Here is a 21890-nt window from a genome sequence, read left to right as displayed (position 1 = left end):
AAGAATTTTGGGAACCCAGGAGGGAATTTTGGGATCATTTCGGGAATCCTGGGAGGAATTTTGGGATCATTTTGGGACCCTGGAGGGAATTTTTTGCATCCCGGGAGGAATTCTGGGATCATTTTGGGATCTTGGAGGGAATTTTGGGATCCTGGGGAGAAATTTTGGGTATTTTGGGAATCCCTGTGGGAATTTTGGGAATCCTGGAGGGAATTTTGGGTATTTTGGGAATCCTGGAGGGAATTTTGAGATCATTTTGGGATCCCGGGAGGAATTTTGGGATCATTTTGTGATCTTGGAGAGAATTTTGGGAATCCTGGAGGGAATTCTGGGCATTTTGGGAATCCTGGAGGGAATTTTTGGGATTGTTTTGGGATCCTGGGAGGAATTTTGGGATCATTTTGGGATCTTGGAGGGAATTTTGGGAATCCTGAAGGGAATTTTGGGATCATTTTGGGATCCTGGGAGGAATTTTGGGATCATTTTGGGATCCCGGGAGGAATTTTGGGATCATTTTGGGATCTTGGAGAGAATTTTGGGGTCATTTTGGGATCTTGGAGAGAATTTTGGGAATCCTAGAGGGAATTTGGGGTATTTTGGGGATCCTGGAGGGAATTTCGGGTATTTTGGGAATCCTGGAGGGAATTTTGAGATCATTTTGGGATTCCGGGAGGAATTTTGGGATCATTTTGGGATCCCGGGAGGAATTTTGGGATCATTTTGGGATCTTGGAGAGTTTTGGGAATCCCTGCGGGAATTTTGGGGATCCTGGAGGGAATTTTGGGAATTTCAGGAATCCCTGCGGGAATTTTGGGGATCCTGGAGGGAATTTTGGGAATTTCAGGAATCTTGGAGGGTATTTTGGGGATCCTGGAGGGAATTTTGGGAATTTCAGGAATCCTGGAGGGAATTTTGGGAATCCTGGAGGGAATTTTGGGAATTTCAGGAATCTTGGAGGGAATTTTGGGGATCCTGGAGGGAATTTCGGGTCACTTCCCCTGCCAGAAAAACGAGGCGAGAACGGCGAATTTCGGGCGCTTTGTTCCCCCAAAAAAAGCGGGAAAAGCCGCGGCGAGGCCGGGGATTCCGGGGAGACAGTTTTTTGGGAATTTTGGGAATTCCGGGACTCGGGGCCCTCACAGCTCCTGCTCCAGGCCGTCGCTCTCCGGCGGGAAGTCGCCGGGCCGGACGCTCTGCGGCTTCACGAAGGCGCCGAAGTTCGGGGCACACTCGAAGTAACGGCGCCCGCCCACGCTGGGAGATAAGAGATAAGGGGTAAGAGATAAGGGATTGGGATTGGGATTTGGGATTTGGGATTTGGGATTTGGGATTGGGATTTGGGAATTGGGATTGGGATTTGGGATTTGGGATTTGGATTTGGGGAGATAAGGGATTTGGGATTTGGGATTTGGGATTTGGGGAGATAAGAGATAAGGGATAAGGGATTTGGGATTTGGGGAGATAAGGGATTTGGGATAAGGGATTTGGGATTTGGGGAGATAAGAGAGATAAGAGGTAAGAGATAAGGGATTTGGGATTTGGGATAAGGGATTTGGGATTTGGGGAGATAAGAGAGAGAAGAGATAAGAGATAAGGGATTTGGGATTTGGGATAAGGGATTTGGGATTTGGGGAGATAAGAGAGAGAATAGATAAGAGATAAGGGATTTGGGATTTGGGGAGATAAGGGATTTGGGATTTGGGGAGATAAGGGATGAGAGAGATAAGGGATAAGAGAAGAAAGATGAGAGATAAGGGGAGATAAGAGAGATAAGGGATTTGGGATTTGGGGAGATAAGGGATTTGGGATTTGGGATTTGGGGAGATAAGGGATAAGAGGGATAAGGGGAGATAAGGGATAAGAGAGAAGAGATGAGGGATTTGGGGAGATAAGGGACGAGAGATGAGAGATAAGGGGAGATAAGAGAGATAAGAGATTTGGGATTTGGGGAGATAAGGGTGAGAGAGATAAGGGGAGATAAGAGAGGAAAGATGAGAGATAAGGGGAGATAAGAGAGATAAGAGATTTGGGATTTGGGGAGATAAGGGATGAGAGATATGGGGAGATAAGAGAGGGAAGAGATAAGGGATTTGGGATTTGGGGAGATAAGAGATAAGAGGGATAAGGGGAGATAAGGGATGAGAGAGAAGAGATGAGGGATTTGGGGAGATAAGGGATGAGAGATGAGAGATAAGGCATGAGAGGTAAAGGATAAGAGATAAGAGATAAGAGATAAGGGGAGATAAGAGAGAGATAAGAGATGAGATATAAGAGAGAGAGAGAAGGGATTTGGAGAGATAAGAGAGAAGAGATAAGGGATGAGAGATTGGGGGAGATAAGAGATGAGGGATGAGAGATAAGAGATGAGAGATAAGAGAGAGATGAGAGATAAGATAGAAGGGATTTGGGGAGATTAGAGATAAGGGGAGATAAGAGAGAGATAAGAGATGAGAGAGATATAATAAATAAGGAAAGATAAGAGATGAGAGATAAGGGGAGATAAGAGAGGGGAGATAAGAGATGAGAGATAAGGGAGAGAGATAAGGGAGAGAGATAAGGGATTTGGGGAGATGAGAGATAAGAAATAAGAGATAAGAGAGAGATAAGAGATAAGGGGAGATTAGAGATGAGATAAGAGATTTGGGGAGATAAGAGAGAGATGAGAGATGAGAGAGAAGGGGAGATAATAAATGAGAGAGAGACAAGAAATGAGGAGAGATAAGAGATAAAAGGGGAGATAAGAGATGAGAGATAAGATATGAGAGATTTAGGGGAGATAAGATATAAGAGATGAGAGATAAGAGACTGAGATAAGAGATCAGAGACGAAAGATGAGAGATTAGAGATTTGGGGGATATAAGGGATGAGAGATAAGGGAGACAGATAAGAAATTTGGGGAGAGATAAGGGGGAGATAAGGAGAGAATCTAGGACACCCCCAAACCCCCTCCAGGACCCCCCAAAAATCCCTCCAGGACCCCCCAAAAATCCCTCCAGGACCCCCCAAAAATCCCTCCAGGACCCCCCAAAATCCCCCCAAACCCCTCCAGGACCCCAAAAATCCCCCCAAGCCCTTCCAGAACCCCTCAAAACTTCCCAAAATCCCCCTAAAACCCCTCCAGGACCCCCCAAAATCCCTCCAGGAACCCCCAAACTCCCCCTAAAACCCCTCAAGGACCCTCCAAAATCCCTCCAGGACCCCCAAAACCCCTCCAGGACCCCCCAAAATCCCTCCAGGACCCCCCAAGCCCCCCTCACCTGCCATCGTGCTTGCCCAGTGGCTCGTCGTAGCGGACCCCCACCCAAAATCCCGGCTTGAAATCGGTCTCACCTTGGGGGGCAAAAAAAGCACCAAGGGGGCGGCTTGGGGGGGTCCTGGAGGGGTTTGGAGGGGATTTTGGGGGGTCCTGGAGGGGTTTGGGGGGATTTTGGGGGGTCCTGGAGGGGTTTGGGGGGATTTTGGGGGGTCCTGGAGGGGTTTGGGGGGGTCCTGGGGGGGTCCTGGAGGGATTTGGGGGGATTTTGGGGGAGTTTTGGGGGGGTCCTGGAGGGGTTTTGGGGGAGTTTTGGGGGGTTTTGAGGGGTCCTGGAGGGATTTGGGGGGATTTTGGGGGGTCCTGGAGGGGTGTGGGGGGCTTTTGGAGTGTTTTGGGGCTCCTGGAGGAGTTTGGGGGGGTTTTGGGGGGTCCTGGAGGGGTTTGAGGGGGGTCTTGGAGGGGTTTGGAGAGATTTTGGGGTGTTTTGAGGGGTCCTGGAGGGGTTTGGGGGGATTTTGGGGCATTTTGGGGGGGTCCTGAAGGGGTCGTGGAGGGGTTTTAGGAGGATTTTGGGGTGTTTGGAGGGGTCCTGGAGGGGTTTGGGGAGATTTTGGGGGAGTTTTGGGGGGTTTTGAGGGGTCCTGGAGGGGTTTGGGGAGATTTTTGGTGTTTTCGGGGTATTTTGGCAGGTCCTAGAGTGGTTTTGGGGGGGTTTTGGGGTGTTTTGAAGGGTCCTGGATGTGTTTTGGGGGGTCCTGGAGGGGTTTGGGGGGATTTTGGGGGGTCCTGGAGGGGTTTGGGGGGATTTTTGGGTGTTTTCGGGGTATTTTGGCGGGTCCTAGGGTGGTTTTGGGGGGTTTAGGGGTCTTTTGAGGGGTCCTGGATGTGTTTTGGGGGGATTTTGGGGGCTCCTGGAGGGGTTTGGGGAGATTTTTGGGTGTTTTTGGGGTATTTTGGCAGGTTCTAGAGTGGTTTCGGGAGGGTTTTGGGGTGTTTCGAGGGGTCCTGGATGTGTTTTGGGGGGGATTTTGGGGGGTCCTGGAGAGGACAAATTGATGGGACATTGATGGGACATTGAGGGGACACAGATGGGACAAAGAGACAACAAAGGGAACACAGAGGGGACATCGGGGGGATAAAGAAGGGACAGGAGGTGACACCGAGGTGGCACCGAGGCGGCACGGCGGGCACACGCACCCACGAAGGCGATGGTGCCCCTCCGGCAGGGCTGGCCGGGCACTCGCACCTCGCAGCGGGCGCCGAGCGGGAGCGCCGCCGCCGCCGCCGCCTCCTGCGCCCGCCGCTGCTCCCGCTCCCGCTGCCGCTGCGCCTCCCGCTCCCGGTCCCAGCGGCCCCACGAGCGCTGCCGCAGGAACGAGCGCATCGACTCTGTGGGGACACCGGGGGACACCGGGGGTGGCACTTGGGGACAGGGACACCTTGGTCCCATTCCCGGTCCCGTTCCCGTTCCCATTCCCGGTCCCGCTCCCGGTCCCAGCGGCCCCACGAGCGCTGCCGCAGGAACGAGCGCATCGACTCTAGGGGACACCGGGGGACACCGGGGGTGGCACTTTGGGGACAGGGACACCTTGGTCCCGTTCCTATTCCCGTTCCCATTCCGTTCACGTTCCCGTTCCCGTTCCCATTCCCGTTCCCATTCCTGATCCGATTCCCGTTCCTGCTCCCATTCCCGGTCCCAGCAGCCCCAGGAGCGCAGGGACTCCGTGGGGACATCAGGGGACACCGGGGGTGGCACTTTGGGGACAGGGACACGCTGGTGCCACTCCTGTTCCCGTTCCCGTTCCCATTCCGTTCACGTTCCCGTTCCCCTTCTGTTCACGTTCCCGTTCCCAGTCCCACTCCCGTTCCCATTCCCGTTCCCATTCTGTTCACGTTCCCGTTCCCATTCCCAGTCCTGCTCCCATTCCCGTTCCCATTCCTGATCCTATTCCCGGTCCCCATCCCGTTCCCAGTCCCAGCAGCCCCAGGAGCGCAGGGACTCCATGGGGACACCGGAGAACACCAGGGGTGGCACTTTGGGGACACGGACACCTTGGTCCTGTTCCTATTCCCGTTCCCATTCCCGTTCCCATTCCCAGTCCTGCTCCCATTTTTATTCTTGTTCCTGTTCCTGTTCCCGGTCCCAGCAGTCCCAGGAGCGCAGGGACTCCATGGGGACACTGGGGGACACCGGGGGTGGCACTTTGGGGACAGGGACACGCTGGTGCCACTCCCGTTTCCATTCCCGTTCCGTTCACGCTCCCGTTCCCATTCCCACTCCCGTTCCCATTCCCACTCCCGTTCCCATTCCCGTTCCCATTCCCGTTCCCATTCCTGTTCCTGTTCCTGCTCCCGTTCCCAGTCCCAGCAGTCCCAGGAGCGCAGGGACTCCGTGGGGACATCCAGGGGACACCGGGGGTGACACTTTGGGGACAGGGACACGCTGGTGCCACTCCTGATCCTGTTCCTGTTCCCCTTCCCCAACATCCCCAATCCCCCAGTGTCCCCAACCCCTTCATGTCCCCAACCCCCCAATGTCCCCAAACCCCCCAATGTCTCCTGATGTCCCCAACCCCTTCATGTCCCCAACCCCTTCATGTCCCCAACCCCCCCAATGTCCCCAAACCCCCCCAATGTCCCCAAACCCCTCAATGTCTCCTGATGTCCCCAACCCCTTCATGTCCCCAATGTCCCCAACAGCCCCAATGTCCCCAACGCCCACCAGTGTCCCAAACCCCTCAATGTCCTCAATGTCCCCAACCCCTTAAATGTCCCCTCACGTCCCCAACTCCTCAATGTCCCCAGTCCCCAGTGTCACCAAAACCTCAATGTCCCCAATGTCCCCGACCCCCCAATGTCCCCAACCCCCTCAATGTCCCCAATGTCCCCAATATCCCCAGTGTCCCCAACCCCCCCAATGTCCCCAAGCCCCCCAATGTCCCCGACCCCCCAATGTCCCCAACCCCCTCAATGTCTCTTGATGTCCCCAATGTCCCCAAACCCCCCGATGTCCCCAGTGCCCCCAACCCCCTCAATGTCTCTTGATGTCCCCAATGTCCCCAAACCCCCCGATGTCCCCAAACCCCCCGATGTCCCCAATATCCCCAAACCCTCAGTGTCCCCAATGTCCCCAAACCCCCCGATGTCCCCAATATCTCCAATGTCCCCAATCCCTCAATGTCCCCAATGTCCCCAAACCCCCCAATGTCCCCAAACCCTCAATGTCCCCAATGTCCCCAAACTCCTCAGTGTCCCCAATGTCCCCAACCCTCCACAATGTCCCCAAACCCTCCAATGTTCCCAATATCCCCAATCCCCTCAATGTCCCCAAACCCCCCAATGTCCCCGCTGTCCCCAATGTCCCCAAACCCCCCAAACCCCCCAATGTCCCCAACCCCCCCAATGTCCCCAAACCCCTCAGTGTCCCAAATGTCCCCAACCCCCCCAATGTCCCCAAACCCCTCAGTGTCCCAAATGTCCCCAACTCCCCCAATATCCTCAAACCCCCCAATGTCCCCAATGTCCCCAACCCCCCCAATGTCCCCAAACCCCCCCAATGTCCCCAAACCCCCCAATGTCCCCAACCCCCCCCAATGTCCCCAACCCCCCCGATGTCCCCAAACCCCCCAATGTCCCCAACCCCCCCCAATGTCCCCAAACCCCCCAATGTCCCCAATGTCCCCAAACCCCCCAACCCCCCCAATGTCCCCAACCCCCCCCAATGTCCCCAACCCCCCCAATGTCCCCAATGTCCCCAAACCCCCCAAACCCCCCAATGTCCCCAACCCCCCCCGATGTCCCCAACCCCCCCGCTGTCCCCGCTGTCCCCAGGGCCACCTGTCCTCTTGTCGTAATCGCTCTCGGCCATCTCGTACTTGGCCACCTGCGTCACGTCCTCGAACTGCCCGGCCCGAGCCCCGCTCCGGTCGGTCACCTGCGGCCGGGGGGGTGGCACCGTCCCTCAGCGGGGCCGCCGCCACCCTGGGGACACGGGGAGGGGACGTTGGGGACACCCACGTGCACGCGGCAGCCGTCGGTGACGGGGTAGGAGCCCAGCAGGGCCTCGTCACAGTCCAGCGTCCCCAAGGGCTCGTCCTCGGCGCCGAACAGCTCCAGCTCCATGCAGGAGGCCGGGGAGCCCACCACCAGCTCCAGTTTGCACTGGGAGGGGACATTGGGGACACTGGGGACACTGGGAGTGGCACTGGGGACACTGGGAGTGGCACTGGGGACACTGGGGACACTGGGAGTGGCATTGGGGACACTGGGAGTGGCACTGGGACATTCCCAGGGCAGTGTCCCCAAGGGCTCGTCCTCGGCGCCAAAGAGCTCCAGCTCCATGCAGGACATGGGGGAGCCACCAGCAGCTCCAGTTTGCACTGGGGACAGGGAATGGGGACACTGGGGACACTGGGGACACTGGGGACACTGGGAGTGGCATTGGGGACACCAGGAGTGGCACTGGGGACACCGGGGATGGCACTGGGGACACTGGGGGTGGTACTGGGAACAGTGGGGACATTGGGAATGTCACCGTGGACAATGGGGACACTGGGAGTGGCACTGGGGACACTGGGGGTGGCACTGGGGACACTGTGGGATGGCACAGGGGACATTGGGAGTGGCTTCGGGAGTGGCACTGAGGACATTGGGAATGTCACTGGGGACACTGGGGACACTGGGAGTGGCACTGGGGACACTGGGGACACTGGGAGTGGCACTGGGGACACTGGGGACTCATTCTCCCCATTCCATTCCCGTTATCCTGGTCTGGTTCCCATCCTCCCCATCCCTGTTCCCGTTATCCCAGCCCGTTCCTGGTCCCGTTCCCGTTATCCCAGCCCGTTCCTGGTCCCATTCCCGTTATCCCGGTCCCATTCCCGTTATCCCAGCCCCATTCCCATTCTCCCCATCCCATTCCCATTATCCCAGTCCCCTTATCCCAGTCCATCCCATTCCCATTATCCCATTATCCTGGTCCTGTTCCTGTTATCCTGGTCCCATTCCCACTGTCCCGGTTCCCTTATCCCGGTCCAATTCCCACTATCCCAGCCCATTCCCATTCCCATTATCCTGGTCCCGTTCCCATTATCCTGATCCCATTCCCACTGTCCCGGTTCTGTTTTCATTCCCATTCTCCGCATCCCATTCCCGTTCTCCCCATCCTATTCCCATTATCCCATTATCCCATTCCCATTATCCCGGTCCCATTCCCACTGTCCCAGTTCCTTTGTCCCGGTCCAATTCCCATTATCCCAGCCCATTCCCATTCCCGTTCCCATTATCCCGCTCCCACTCCCGTTCTCCCATTCCCGTTATCCCATTATCCCGGTCCAGTTCCCATTATCCTGCTCCCGTTACCCCAGCCCTTATCCCATCCCGGTTCCCGTTATCCCATTATCCCGTTCCCACCCCCGTTATCCCATTCCCATTCCCATTCTCCCACTATCCCGTTCCCCCATCCCCGTTCTCCCATTCCCACCGCCGTTATCCCATTATCCCGTTCCCACCCCCGTTATCCCATTCCCATTATCCCAATACCCCATTCCCGTTCCCGTTATCCCGCTCCCGTTACCCCAGCCCATTCCCATCCCCGTTATCCCACTATCCCGTTATCCCACTCCCATTATCCCAGCCCATTCCCATCCCCGTTATCCCACTATCCCGTTATCCCGCTCCCATTACCCCAGCCCATTCCCGGTTCCCGTTATCCCATTATCCCGTTCTCCCGCTCCCGTTCCCCCATCCCCGGTCCCCATTCCCATTCCCGTTATCCCATTATCCCGTTCCCACTCCCGTTACCCCATCCCTGGTCCCCATTCCCATTCCCGTTATCCCACTATCCCGTTCCCACTCCCATTATCCCAGCCCATTCCCATTCCCGTTATCCCATTATCCCGCTCCAGTTATCCCAGCCCATTCCCAATCCCGTTATCCCATTACCCCACTATCCCGTTATCCCGCTCCCATTATCCCAGCCCATTCCCATTCCCGTTATCCCATTATCCCGTTCTCCCATCCCCGTTCTCCCGTTCCCATTCCCATTCCCGTTATCCCATTATCCCGTTCTCCCGCTCCCATTCCCTCATCCCCGTTCTCCCACTCCCGTTATCCCATTATCCCGTTCCCACTCCCGTTATCCCAGCCCATTCCCATCCCCGTTATCCCATTATCCCGTTCTCCCATTATCCCAGCCCATTCCCATCCCCGTTCTCCCATTATCCCGTTCTCCCACTATCCCGTTCCCCCATCCCCGGTCCCCATTCCCATTCCCGTTATCCCATTATCCCGTTCCCACTCCCGTTCTCCCATTATCCCATTCCCCCATCCCCATTCTCCCATTCCCATCCCCGTTATCCCATTATCCCGTTCTCCCATTATCCCGTTCCCCCATCCCCGTTCTCCCATTCCCATTCCCGTTACCCCAGCCCGTTCCCATTCCCGTTCTCCCATTATCCCATTCCCCCATCCCCGTTCTCCCATCCCCATTCCCGTTATCCCATTATCCCGTTCCCACTCTCGTTACCCCAGCCCATTCCCATTCCCGTTCTCCCATTATCCCATTCCCGTATCCCCGTTATCCCATTATCCCGTTCCCACTCCCGTTATCCCAGCCCATTCCCATTCCCATTATCCCATTATCCCGTTCTCCCATTATCCCATTCCCGTATCCCCGTTCTCCCATTATCCCGTTCTCCCATTATCCCGTTCCCCCATCCCCGGTCCCCATTCCCATCCCCGTTATCCCGTTATCCCGTTCCCACTCCCGTTACCCCAGCCCATTCCCATCCCCGTTATCCCATTATCCCCTTCTCCCATTATCCCATTCCCGTATCCCCGTTCTCCCATTATCCCGTTCTCCCACTATCCCGTTCCCCCATCCCCGCTCTCCATTCCCGGTTGCCGCCCCTCTACCTTGAGCTCGGCGATGGTGAGCGCGGGCGAGAAGCGCTTGCAGGCGCGGAAGGCGTTCAGCGAGCTGCTCACCGCCAGCCACACCGGGCCCGGCCCGGCCCCGCCGCCGTTCATGGCCCCGGTACCGCCCGGGCCCGCCCGGGCCCCGCCGGTTCCGCCGCACCGGAACCGCACCGGAACCGCACCGGAACCGCACCGGCAGCGCCGGGCACGGCCGGGCTCCTCCCGGCAGCTCCCCGGGAGCCTCTCCGGGATCCTCCCCGGGACTCCGAACCGGGAGCCTCGAACGGCTCCGGGCCCGCCCGAACCGGAGCCGCTTCTGGAACCTTCACGGGCCGCCACCGCTGAGGGAGCGGCCAATCGGAGCCGCGGGATGGCGTCACGTGTTAAAAACCGACCAATAGCCAGCGAGGAAAGGCGGGACGGAGAGAAAACTACAAATAGGCGCAGAAAAGGTGGGGAAAATGGCGGTTGGCCAATAGGAAGAGAGAAAGGGAGGGGTGAAAAGGGATTAGCCAATAAGAAGGCGAGTGGGGCGTGTCTAACAGCAAATGGAGCAATAGGATAAAGAATGGGCGTGGTGAATGGGATTGACCAATAGAAATAAAGCGTTGACGGGTCTAGGGTGAGTTGACCAATGAGAAGGTGGGATTGAATGATGGACGGGTGGGTTGACCAATGGGGTGAGGGAGGGAGAGGGAAGGGGTGTGGCCGCGCGGCCATGGAGGGGGACGGCGCGTACGAGCCGGGATTCGTGGGGATCCGCTTCTGCCAGGAATGGTGAGGGGGAACGGCGGGGAAAGGGCGGGAATGAACCGGGAATGCACCGGGAATGAACCGGGAATGGGGGAGACGGGGGAACACCGGGAACTGGGGGGGGGAACAGCGGGAACTGGGGGGGGAACAGCGGGAACTGGGGGGGGAACAGCGGGAACGCGCCCGGGAGGGGCGGGAGGGGAAAGGCGGGAATGGTGAGGGGGAAATAAATACAGGGAATGGTGAGGGGAAATACAGGGAATGGTGAGTGGGGAAATAAATACAGGGAATGGTGAGAGGAAATACAGGGAATGGTGAGAGGAAATACAGGGAATGGTGAGGGGGAAATACAGGGAATGGTGAGGGGAAATACAGGGAATGGTGAGGGGGAAATACAGGGAATGGTGAGGGGAAATACAGGGAATGGTGAGGGGGAAATACAGGGAATGGTGAGGGGAAATACAGGGAATGGTGAGTGGGGAAATACAGGGAATGGTGAGGGGAAATACAGGGAATGGTGAGGGGAAATACAGGGAATGGTGAGAGGAAATACAGGGAATGGTGAGGGGAAATACAGGGAATGGTGAGAGGGAATACAGGGAATGGTGAGAGGGAAAATTGGGGATTGTGAGGGGGAAATACAGGGAATGGTGAGGGGAAATACAGGGAATGGTGAGGGGAGAATTGGGGATTGTGAGGGGAAATACAGGGAATGGTGAGGGGAGAATTGGGGATTGTGAGGGGGAAATATCGGGAATTTTGAGGGGGAAAATTGGGGGTTTTGAGGGGGAAAATCGGGAATTGTGAGGCGAAAATACAGGGAATTGTGAGGGGGAAAATTGGGGATTTTGAGGGGGAAAATCGGGAATTGTGAGGGGAAAAATACAGGTAATTGTGAGGCAGAAAATTGGGGATTTTGAGGGGAGAATTGGGGATTGTGAGGGGAAAAATACAGGGAATTGTGAGGGGAAAATTGGGGATTTTGAGGGGAGAATTGGGAATTGTGAGGGGAAAAATACAGGGAATTGTGAGGGGGAAAATTGGGGATTTTGAGACGGAAATATTGGGAATTGTGAGGGGAAAAATTGGGGATTTTGAGGGAAGAATTGGGAATGGTGAGGGAGAAAACACAGGGAATTGTGAGGGGGAAAATTGGGGATTTTGAGGGGAAAATTGGGAATTGTGAGGGGAAAAAACTGGGAATTGTGAGGCAGAAAATTGGGGATTTTGAGGGGGAAATTGGGAATTGTGAGGAGAAAAATTGGGATTTTGAGGTGAAAAATCGGGAATTTTTGAGGTGAAATTTTGGGAATTTTGGCGGGGAAAAAAATCAGGAATTTTGTGGGGAAAAATTGAGAATTTTCAGGAGAAAAATTAGGAATTTTGTGGGGGAAGAATTGGGAATTTTGGGGGTGAAAAATCGGAAATTTTGAGGGGGAAAAGTTTGGAATTTTTAGGGGAAAAATTGGGAATTTTGAGGCGAAAACTGGGAATTTTGTGGGGAGAATTGGGAATTTTGAGGGTGAAAAATTGGAAATTTTGAGGGTGAAAAATTGAGAATTTTGAGGAGAAAAGTTGCGAATTTTAAAGGGGAAAAATTCAGAATTTTGAGGGGAAAAATTGAGAATTTTGAGGAAAAAAATATTGGGATTTTGAGGTGAACAATGGGGAATTTTTGGGGTGACAGAATTGGGAATTCTGGGGGTGGGAAGGGCGGGGGTTCCCCGCCGGAGCCTCCCAGTAATCCCAGTTTGCCCAGTAACAACATGCTGTACCCCAAGGAGGACAAGGAGAACCGGATCCTGCTCTACGCCGTGAGTGCCCCGGCACCAGTTTGGGGCTGCGCCCTCCCAGTTTGGCCCAGTTCATCCCAGTTCATCCCAGTTCCATCCCAATTCCATCCCAGTTTGGCCCAGTTCATCCCAGTTTGGCCCAGTTCATCCCAGTTCCATCCCAGTTCATCCCAGTTTGGCCCAGTTCGTCCCAGTTCCATCCCAGTTCATCCCAGTTTGGCCCAGTTCATCCCAGTTCCATCCCAGTTCATCCCAGTTCCATCCCAATTCCATCCCAGTTTGGCCCAGTTCATCCCAGTTCATCCCAGTTCCCTCCCAATTCCATCCCAGTTCCATCCCAGTTTGGCCCAGTTCATCCCAGTTTGGCCCAGTTCATCCCAGTTCCATCCCAATTCCATCCCAGTTCCATCCCAGTTCATCCCAGTTCCATCCCAATTCCATCCCAGTTCCATCCCAGTTTGGCCCAGTTCATCCCAGTTTGGCCCAGTTCATCCCAGTTCCATCCCAGTTTGTTCCCAGTTTGGCCTAGTTCAATCCCAGTTCATCCCAGTTCCATCCCAGTTTGTCCCAGTCCCTCCCAGTTCCCTCCCAGTCCCTCCCAGTCCCTCCCAGTTCCCTCCCAGTCCCTCCCAGTCCCTCCCAGTTCCCTCCCAGTTCATCCCAGTCCCTCCCAGTCCCTCCCAGTTCCTCCCAGTTCCCTCCCAGTCCCTCCCAGTTCCCTCCCAGTTCATCCCAGTCCATCCCAGTCCCTCCCAGTCCATCCCAGTTTCTCTCCCAGTGCAGGAACTGTGATTATCAGCAGGAGGCCGACAACAGCTGCATCTACGTCAACAAGATCACGCACGAAGTCGAGTGAGAGCGGCCCCAAAAACCCCCAAAACGACCCCAAAATGTTCCCAGAAATTATCCCAAAATTATCCTGAAACAGCCCCAAAATATCCCCAAATTATCCCCAAATTATCCCCAAAATTATCACAAAATATTCCCAAATTATCGCCAAAATATCCCCGAAAGATCCGCAATATATCTCCAAAAAATTCCCAAAATATTATTCCCAAATTATTCCAAAATTATCCTCAAAATAGCCCCAAAATTATCACAAAATATTCCCAAAGTATTCCTGAAATATCCTTGAAATATCCCCAAAATGTTCCCAAAATATCCCTAAAATGTTCCCAAAATATTCCCAAATTATCCCCAAAAAATCCCCAAAATATCCCCAAAAATTATCCCAAAATGGCTCTAAATTCTCCCCGAAAATTATCCCAAAATATCCCGAAAATATTCCCAAAATATCCACAATATATCTCCAAAATATCCCCAAAAATTATCCCAAAATGGCTCTAAATTCTCCCCAAAAATTATCCCAAAATATCCCCAAAATATTCCCAAAATATCCCCAAAATATCTCCAAAAAATCCCCAAAATATCAGCAAAAATTATCCCAAAATGTTCCCAAAATATCCCCAGAATATCCCTGAAATAGCCCCAAAATATCCCCAAAATTTCCCTAAATTGTTCCAAAAATATCCCCAAAATATCCCAAAAATTATCCCAAAATGTTTCCAAAATATCCCCAACATTATCCCAAAATATTCCCAAATTATTCCCCAAATAACTGAAAATATCCATAAAATGTCCCCAAAATATTCCCAAACATCCCCAAAAATTATCAAAAATCATTCCCAAAATATCCCCAAAATTTCCCAAAAATATTCCCAAAATGGCCCCAAAACATCCCCAAAATTTCCCTAAATTGTTCCAAAAATATTCCCAAAATGACCCCAAAAAGTTCCCAAAAATTATCCCAAAATGTTCCTGAAATTTTGGGAATTCTGGCTGGGATTTTTGGGAATTTTGGGCTGATTTTGGGAATTTTTGGCTCTCCCCAGCGAGCTGACTCAGATCATCACCTGGTGGAGTTTTGGGTTAATTTTGGGTTAAATTTTGGGAATTCTGGCTGGAATTTTGGGTTGTTCTGGGTGTATTTTTGGGGAGTTTTGGGGATTTTTGTTTTTTTGGGAATTTTGGGCTGATTTTGGGAATTTTTGGCTCTCCCCAGCGAGCTGACTCCGATCATCACCTGGTGGAGTTTTGGGTTAATTTTGGGTTAAATTTTGGGAATTCTGGCTGGAATTTTGGGTTGTTCTGGGTGTATTTTTGGGGAGTTTTGGGGATTTTTGTTTTTTTGGGAATTTTGGCTGGAATTTTGGGCTGATTTTGGGAATTTTTGGCTCTCCCCAGCGAGCTGACTCAGATCATCGCCGACGTCTCGCAGGACCCGACCCTGCCCCGCACCGAGGATCACCCCTGCCAGAAGTCAGCCCTGGGGACACGGGGACATTTTGGGGACATTTCGGGACATTTTGGGAGATTTTGGGGACATTTTGTGAGATTTTGGGAGATTTTGGGGACATTTGGGGACATTTAGGGGACATTTTGGGGACATTTAGGGGACATTTTGGGAGATTTTGGGGACATTTTGGGGACATTTTGGGGACACCTGGTGACATTTAGGGACATTTTGGGGACATTTGGGGACATTTTAGGGACATTTGGGGACATTTTGGGAGATTTTGGGGACATTTCAAGACATTTTGGGGACATTTTGAGGACATCTGGGGACGCCTGGGGACATTTTGGGGACATTTAGGGACATTTGGGGACATTTTGGGACATTTTGGGACATTTTGGGGACATTTTGGGAGATTTTGGGGACATTTGGGGACATTTTGGAGACATTTGGGGACATTTTGGGAGATTTTGGGGACATTGGGGACATTTTGGAGACATTTGGGGACATTTTGGGGACATTTGGGGCGATTTTGGGCACATTTGGGGAGATTTTGGGGACTTTTGGGGACATCTGGGGACATTTGGGGAGATTTGGGGACATTTTGGGACATTTTGGGACATTTTGAGGACATCTGGGAACATTTAGGGATATTTTGGGGACATTTGGGGACATTTCTGGACACTTTGGGGACACCTGGTGACATTTAGGGACACTTGGGGACATTTGGGGACACTCTGGGGACCATTTGAGGACATTTAGGGCACGTTTGGGGACATTTTGGGAGATTTTGGGGACATTTGGGGACATTTAGGGGACATTTTGGGAGATTTTGGGACATTTTGGGACATTTTGGGACATTTTGGGGACATTTGGGACATTTGGGGACATTTGAGGACATTTCAGGACATTTTGGGGACATTTTGAAGACATTTGGGGACATTTTGGGGACATTTGAGGACTTTTGGGGACATTTAGGGACACTCGGGGACATTTTGGACACATTTGGGGACATTTTGGGGACATCTGGGGACATTTTGGGACATTTGGGGACATTTTGGGGACATTTGGGGACATTTTGGGGACATTTTGGGCCATTTTTGTGTCCTGCAGGTGCGGGCACAAGGAGGCCGTGTTCTTCCAGTCGCACAGCGCCCGCGCCGAGGTCAGAGCAGCACCCGAAATTCCCAAAATTCTGCCCAAAAAATCCCAAAATTTTTCCCAAAAAAACCCTAAAATCCTCCCCAAAATTCTCCCAAAATCCTCCCCAAAAATCCCCAAAATTCTCCCCAAAAACCCCAAAATTCTCCCCCAAAACCACCAAAATTCTTTCCCAAAAAAACCCCAAAATTCTCCCAAAATCCTCCCAAAAAACCCCAAAAACTCTTCGGTTCCTGGGGTGTTTTGGGGTTTTTTTTGGGGATTTTGGGGTTTTTTTGGGGGGGATTTTGGGTTTTTTTGGAGGAGTTTTTTGGGATTTTGGGGAGGGATTTTGGGGTTTTTTTGGGGGATTTTTTTGGGTGGATTTTGGGGTTTTTTTGGAGGAGTTTTTTGGGATTTTGGGGATTTTTTGGGGGGATTTTGGGGAGGGGTTTTGGGTTTTTCTGGAGTTTTTGGGATTTTGGGGTGGGGTCCCAGAGGATTTTGGGATTTTTTTTGGAATCTCAGGGGATTTTGGGAGGAATTTTGGGGGGATTTTGGGGAATTTTGGGGTTTTTTTGGGGAGAGGATCCTGGGGTTTTTTTGGGGGAAATTTTTTGGGGATTTTGGGGTTTTTTGGGGGAGTTTTTTGTGGATGGGTCCCAGGTAATTTTGGGTGGAATCTTTGGGAATTTTGGGAGAATTTTGGGGAGGTTTTGGGGTTTTTTTGGGGAGAGGATCCTGGGGGGTTTTGGGGTTTTTTTGGGAGGGATTTTAGGATTTTTGGGGAAATTTTTTGGGGATTTTTGGGAGGGATCCAAGGGAATTTTGGGAGGGATCCAAGGGAATTTTGGGAGGAATCTTTGGGAATTTTGGGGGAGTTTTGGGGAGGTTTTGGGGAATTTGGGGTTTTTTTTTGGGGAGAGAGGATCCTATGAGTTTTTGGGGGGGATTTTGGGGATGGATCCCAGGGAATTTTGCGGGAAAATTTGGGAAGATTTTGGGGATTTTGGATTTTTTCTGCGGAGAGAGTATCTTGGGGTTTTTTTTTGGAATTTTTTTGGGAAGTTTTGGGTGGGGGGGGATTTGAGAATTTTTTGGGGTGGGTCCTGATGAGTTTTGGGGGGAGGAATTTTTTTTTTTTCGGCTGGAAATTCTGCAGGAATTTGCCCGAAATGCCCCAAATTTGCCCCAAATTTCGCAGGACGCGATGAGGCTTTACTACGTCTGCACCGCCCCCCACTGCGGCCACCGCTGGACCGAGTGACCCCAAAGGGACCCCAAAGGGACCCCAAAGGGACCCCAAAGTGACCCCAAAGTGACCTCAGGACCCCAAAAGTGACCCCAAAAATGACACCAGGAGTGACCCAAGAAGTGACCACAAGTATGACCCCAAAAATGACCCCAAAGTGACCCCAAATGGGACTTCAAGAGTGACCCCAAAAGTGACCCCAGGACCCCAAAAATGACCCCAAATTGACCCCAAAAATGACCCCAAAAGTGACCCCAAAACTCCAAAAATTAAACCAAAAATGACCCCGGGATTGACCTCAAATGTGACCCCAAAAATGACCCCAAAACTCCAAAAATTAACCCAAAAATGACCCCGGGAGTGGCCTCATTTTGACTCCAGGAGTGACCCCAAAAGTGACCCCAGGATCTTAAAAGTGACCCCAAAAATGACCCCAAAAATGACCCCAAAAATGACCCCAAATGGGACTTCAAGAGTGACCCCAAAACTCCAAAAATTAACCCAAAAATGACCCCCGGAGTGGCCTCATTTTGACTCCAGGAGTGACCCCAAAAATGACCCCAAAACTCCAAAAATTAACCCAAAAATGACCCTGGGATTGGCCTCAAATGTGACCCCAAAACTCCAAAAATTAACCCAAAAATCACCCCGGGATTGGCCTCAAATGGGACCCCAAATTGACCCCAAAAATGATCCCAAATGGGACTTCAAGAGTGACCCCAAAAGTGACCCCAGGACCCCAAAAATGACCCCAAAGTGACCCCAAAACTCCAAAAATTAACCCAAAAATGACCCTGGGATTGGCCTCATTTTGACTCCAGGAGTGACCCCAAAAATGACCCCAAGATCTTAAAAGTGACCCCAAAAAGTGACCCCAAATTGACCCCAAAATTCCAAAAATTAACCCAAAAATGACCCCGGGATTGGCCTCCAATGTGACCCCAAAACTCCAAAAATGACCCCAAAAGTGACCCCAAAATGAGCCAGGATCCCTGAGACCCCCAAATTCCCATTTTTCCCCAAAAATTTGCATTTTTTTCCCCAAAAAATTCCCATTTTCCCCCCCAAATTCCCATTTTCCCCCCAAAATTTCCATTTTTTTTACCAAGATTTACATTTTTCCCAAAATTCCCATTTCCCCCCCAAAAAATTCCCATTTCCCCCAAAAATTCCCATTTTTCCCCCTAAAAATTCCCATTTTTTCCCAAAAAAAATCCCATGTTCCCCAAAAATTCCCATGTTCCCCAAAAATTTCCATTTTTCTCCCAAAAAATTCCCATTTCTTCCCAAAAATCCCATTTTTCCCCAAAATTCCCATTTTTTCCCCACTAAAAATTCCCACTTTCCCCCCCAAAATTCCCATTTTCCCAAAAATTCCCATTCCCCTCCCAAAATTCTTATTTTTCCCCAAAGAATTCCCATTTTCCAAAAAAAATTTCCCATTTCCAAAAAAAAAAATTCCCATTTTCCTCCTAAAAAATTCCAATTCCTTCCCAAAATTCCCATTTTTCCCAAAAAGAATCCAATTTCTTCCAAAAATTCCCATTTTCCCCCCCAACAATTCCCATTTTCCCAAAAAAAAATTCCAATTTCTTCCCAAAATTCCCATTTTCCCCAAAAAAAACCCTCAATTTTCCCCCAAAGAATTCTGATTTCCCCCCAAAATTCCCATTTTTCCCTAAAAATCAAAACTCAAATCCACAAAATTTTTTGGGAATTTTTATTCCTATCCACCCAAATTTTCCGGGAACGGGGAGGGGATTAAATAAGACAAAAAAGGAGGGAAAAATCCCAAATTTTTTGGGATTTTTTTGGGGAATTTTTGGGGGAAAATTTGGGAATTTTCTCCCAAAAACAGCGAAAAAAATCGGGAATAAAAACGGTGCCATTTATACAAATATAGTGTTAAAAAATGGGAATTTGGGGAATTTTTGGGGAATTTTGGGAATGAGGGGGGAGGGGTTGAAAACCCTGAGCCGCTCCAGGAAATAATTTAGGGAATTTTGGGGATTTTTAGGGAATTTGGGGGAATTTTTAAAGGAATTTTAGGTAATTTTTAAAGGAATTTTTTTAGGATTTTTTTGGGGAATTTTAAGGAATTTTTTTAGGGAATTTTTAGGGATTTTTAAGGTATTTTTAAGGGATTTTTATGGATTTTTTAAGGAATTTTTTGGGAGTTTTTAAGAATTTTTTAACGATTTTTTGGGAATTTTAAAGGAATTTTTTGAGGAATTTTTGGGGAAGTTTTTAGGGAAGTTTTTAGGGATTTTTTTAGGATTTTTTTTTTTTTAATTTTAAAGGAATTTTTAGGGATTTTTTTGGGAATATTTTTGGGATTTTTAAGGAACTTTGGAGGAATTTTAAAAAGAATTTTCAGGGATTTTCTGGGAATTTTAAGGGAATTTCTGAGGGATTTTTTAGGGAATTTTTTGGGAATTTTTTTGGGATTTTAAAATGATTTTGTTGAGAATTTTTTGGAAATTTTTAGGGAATTTTACAGGAAGTTTTACGGAATTTTTAATGATTTTTTTTTTAATATTTAGGGGATTCTTTGGAATTTTTTAATTATTTTTTTTTTTATTTTTAAAGGAATTTTCTGGGAATTTTTCAGGGGTTTTTCAATGAATTTTTAGGAATTTTTTAGGATTTTAAAGGACATTTTTGGGGATATTTTGAGAATTTTTTGGGAATTTGTAGGGAATTTTTTTTTTTTTTTAAAGGAATTTTTCGGGAATTTTTCAGGGGTTTTAAAATGAATTTTTAGGGAATTTTTTAGGATTGTTAAGGAATTTTTCAGGAATTTTTGGGGGGATTTTTAGTGAATTTTTGGGGAATTTTTTTAGGGATATTTTGGGAATTTTGGGGGGATTTTAAAGGAATTTTTCGGGTTTTTTTTGAGGATTTTAATGGAATTTTTCAGAGTTTTTAAAATTAATTTTTAGGAATTTTGGGGGGATTTTTTGCGGATTTTTAGTGATTTTGGGGGCATTTTAAACGAATTTTTAGGGAAATTTTTGGGGGAATTTTTTAGTTTTTAGGGAATTTTCGGGGAATTTTTAGGGAAACTAGGAATTTTTTGGGGGGATTTTTAGTGATTTTGGGCGGATTTTAAAGGAATTTTTAGGGAATTTTGGGGGAATTTTTAGGGAAATTTTAGGAATTTTTGGGGGGATTTTTAGTGATTTTTGGGGGATTTAAAAGGAATTTTTTAGGGAATTTTTGGGGAATTTTTTGGGAATTTTTAATAAAATTTTCAGGAATTTCCTGGGGGTGAAAGTGCCTGGAAGCGCCTCAATTATTATTCATTACTCCTCATGAATTATTCATGAGTCTGAGGTCGCGGCTCCTCCCCCTTTTCCCAAAAAATCCCGGAATTCCCGGGGGAGGGGCCTGAGAGCCTCCGGAATTCCGTGGAAAGTTCCGGAATTCCGTGGAAAATGCTGGAATTCCATGAGAAGTTCTGGAATTTCTGGAAGCACCTGGAAAAGTTCTGGAATTTCTGGAAGCCCCTAAAAAATTCTGGAATTCCGTGGAAAGTTCTGGAATTTTTTTGAATTCCATGAAAAGTTCCGGAATTCCATGGAAAGTTCCGGAATTTCTGGAAGCCCCTAAAAAGTTCTGGAATTCCATGGAAAGTTCTGGAATTCCATGAAAAGTTCTGGAATTTTTTGAATTCCATGAAAAGTTCCGGAATTCCATGGAAATTCTGCAATTCCATGAAAAGTTTGGGAATGTCTGGAAGCACCTGGAAAGTTCTGGAATTCCGTGGAAAGGTCAGGAATTTCTGGAATTCCACGGAAATTTCTGGAAATTCTGGAAGCAGCTGAAAGGTCTGGAAAAGTTCCGGAATTCCATGAAAAGTTCTGGAATTTCTGGAATTCCGTGGAAAGTTCTGGAATATATATTTTTTTTTTAATTCCGTAGAAAGTTCTGGAATTCCGTGGAAAGTCCGGGAATTTCTGGAAGCACCTGGAAGGATCTGGAATTCCATAGAAAGTTCTGGAATTTCTGGAATTCCACGGAAAGTTCTGGAATTTCTGGAATTCCATGGAAAGTTCTGGAATTTCTGGAATTCTGTGGAAAGTTCTGGAGGTTCTCGGTCCACTTGGAAGTACCTGGAGACCTCTGGAAGTTCTGGAATTCCATGGAAAGTTCAGGAATTTTTGGAAGTACCTGGAAAGTTCTGGAATTCCATGGGAATTTCTGGAATCCCGTTGAAGGTTTTGGAAGCACCTGGAAAATTCTGGAAGTTTCTGGAATTCCGCGGAAAGTTCTGGAATTCCGTGGAAAGTTCTGGAAGGTTCTTGGTCCACTTGGAAGCACCTGGAGAGTTCTGGAATTCCACAGAAAGTTCTGGAATCTTTCTTAATTCCATGGAAAGTTCTGGAATTCCATGGAAAGTTCTGGAATTTCTGGAATTCCATGGAAAGTTCAGGATTCTTCTGGAACGTTCTGGAATTCTGGGGAAGCTCCGATCCCGATGGA

General features: G+C 49.7%; 2 protein-coding genes across 6 annotated transcripts; one reads left to right on the top strand and one right to left on the bottom strand.

Annotated features, from left to right (window-relative positions):
• Positions 1-1023: 1023 nt before the first annotated feature.
• Positions 1024-10532, bottom strand: TBCB (tubulin folding cofactor B). Its single transcript, XM_085564663.1, has 6 exons — positions 10172-10532; positions 7274-7417; positions 7094-7190; positions 4454-4645; positions 3258-3330; positions 1024-1254 (listed from the first exon to the last, which is right to left on the bottom strand). Exons 1-6 carry the CDS (start codon positions 10283-10285, stop codon positions 1137-1139), a joined length of 738 nt encoding a protein of 245 aa, XP_085420789.1. The 5' UTR covers positions 10286-10532; the 3' UTR covers positions 1024-1136.
• Positions 10533-10878: 346 nt separating this feature from the next.
• On the top strand, positions 10879-17695 carry POLR2I (RNA polymerase II subunit I). 5 transcript variants are annotated; one of them, XR_014950843.1, is made up of 7 exons: positions 10879-10951; positions 12687-12741; positions 13499-13572; positions 14965-15039; positions 16127-16178; positions 17358-17562; positions 17655-17695. XR_014950843.1 is itself a non-coding variant. In XM_085564664.1 (7 exons), exons 1-6 carry the CDS (start codon positions 10893-10895, stop codon positions 17418-17420), a joined length of 378 nt encoding a protein of 125 aa, XP_085420790.1. In that variant the 5' UTR covers positions 10879-10892; the 3' UTR covers positions 17421-17428; positions 17462-17573. The 5 variants fall into 5 exon arrangements, 4 of the variants coding, with proteins under 4 accessions (XP_085420790.1, XP_085420792.1, XP_077645298.1 ...); XM_085564664.1 differs by lacking the exon at positions 17655-17695 and having other exon boundaries at positions 17358-17428; positions 17462-17573; XM_085564666.1 differs by lacking the exons at positions 14965-15039; positions 17655-17695 and having other exon boundaries at positions 17358-17428; positions 17462-17573.
• Positions 17696-21890: the final 4195 nt, after the last annotated feature.

This window comes from Lonchura striata, chromosome 34, assembly GCF_050655825.1.
Source record: "Lonchura striata isolate lonStrDom1 chromosome 34, ASM5065582v1, whole genome shotgun sequence".
In the NCBI taxonomy this organism is placed as follows: Eukaryota; Metazoa; Chordata; class Aves; order Passeriformes; family Estrildidae; genus Lonchura; species Lonchura striata.
This window is presented reverse-complemented; position numbering and strand designations above follow the sequence as displayed.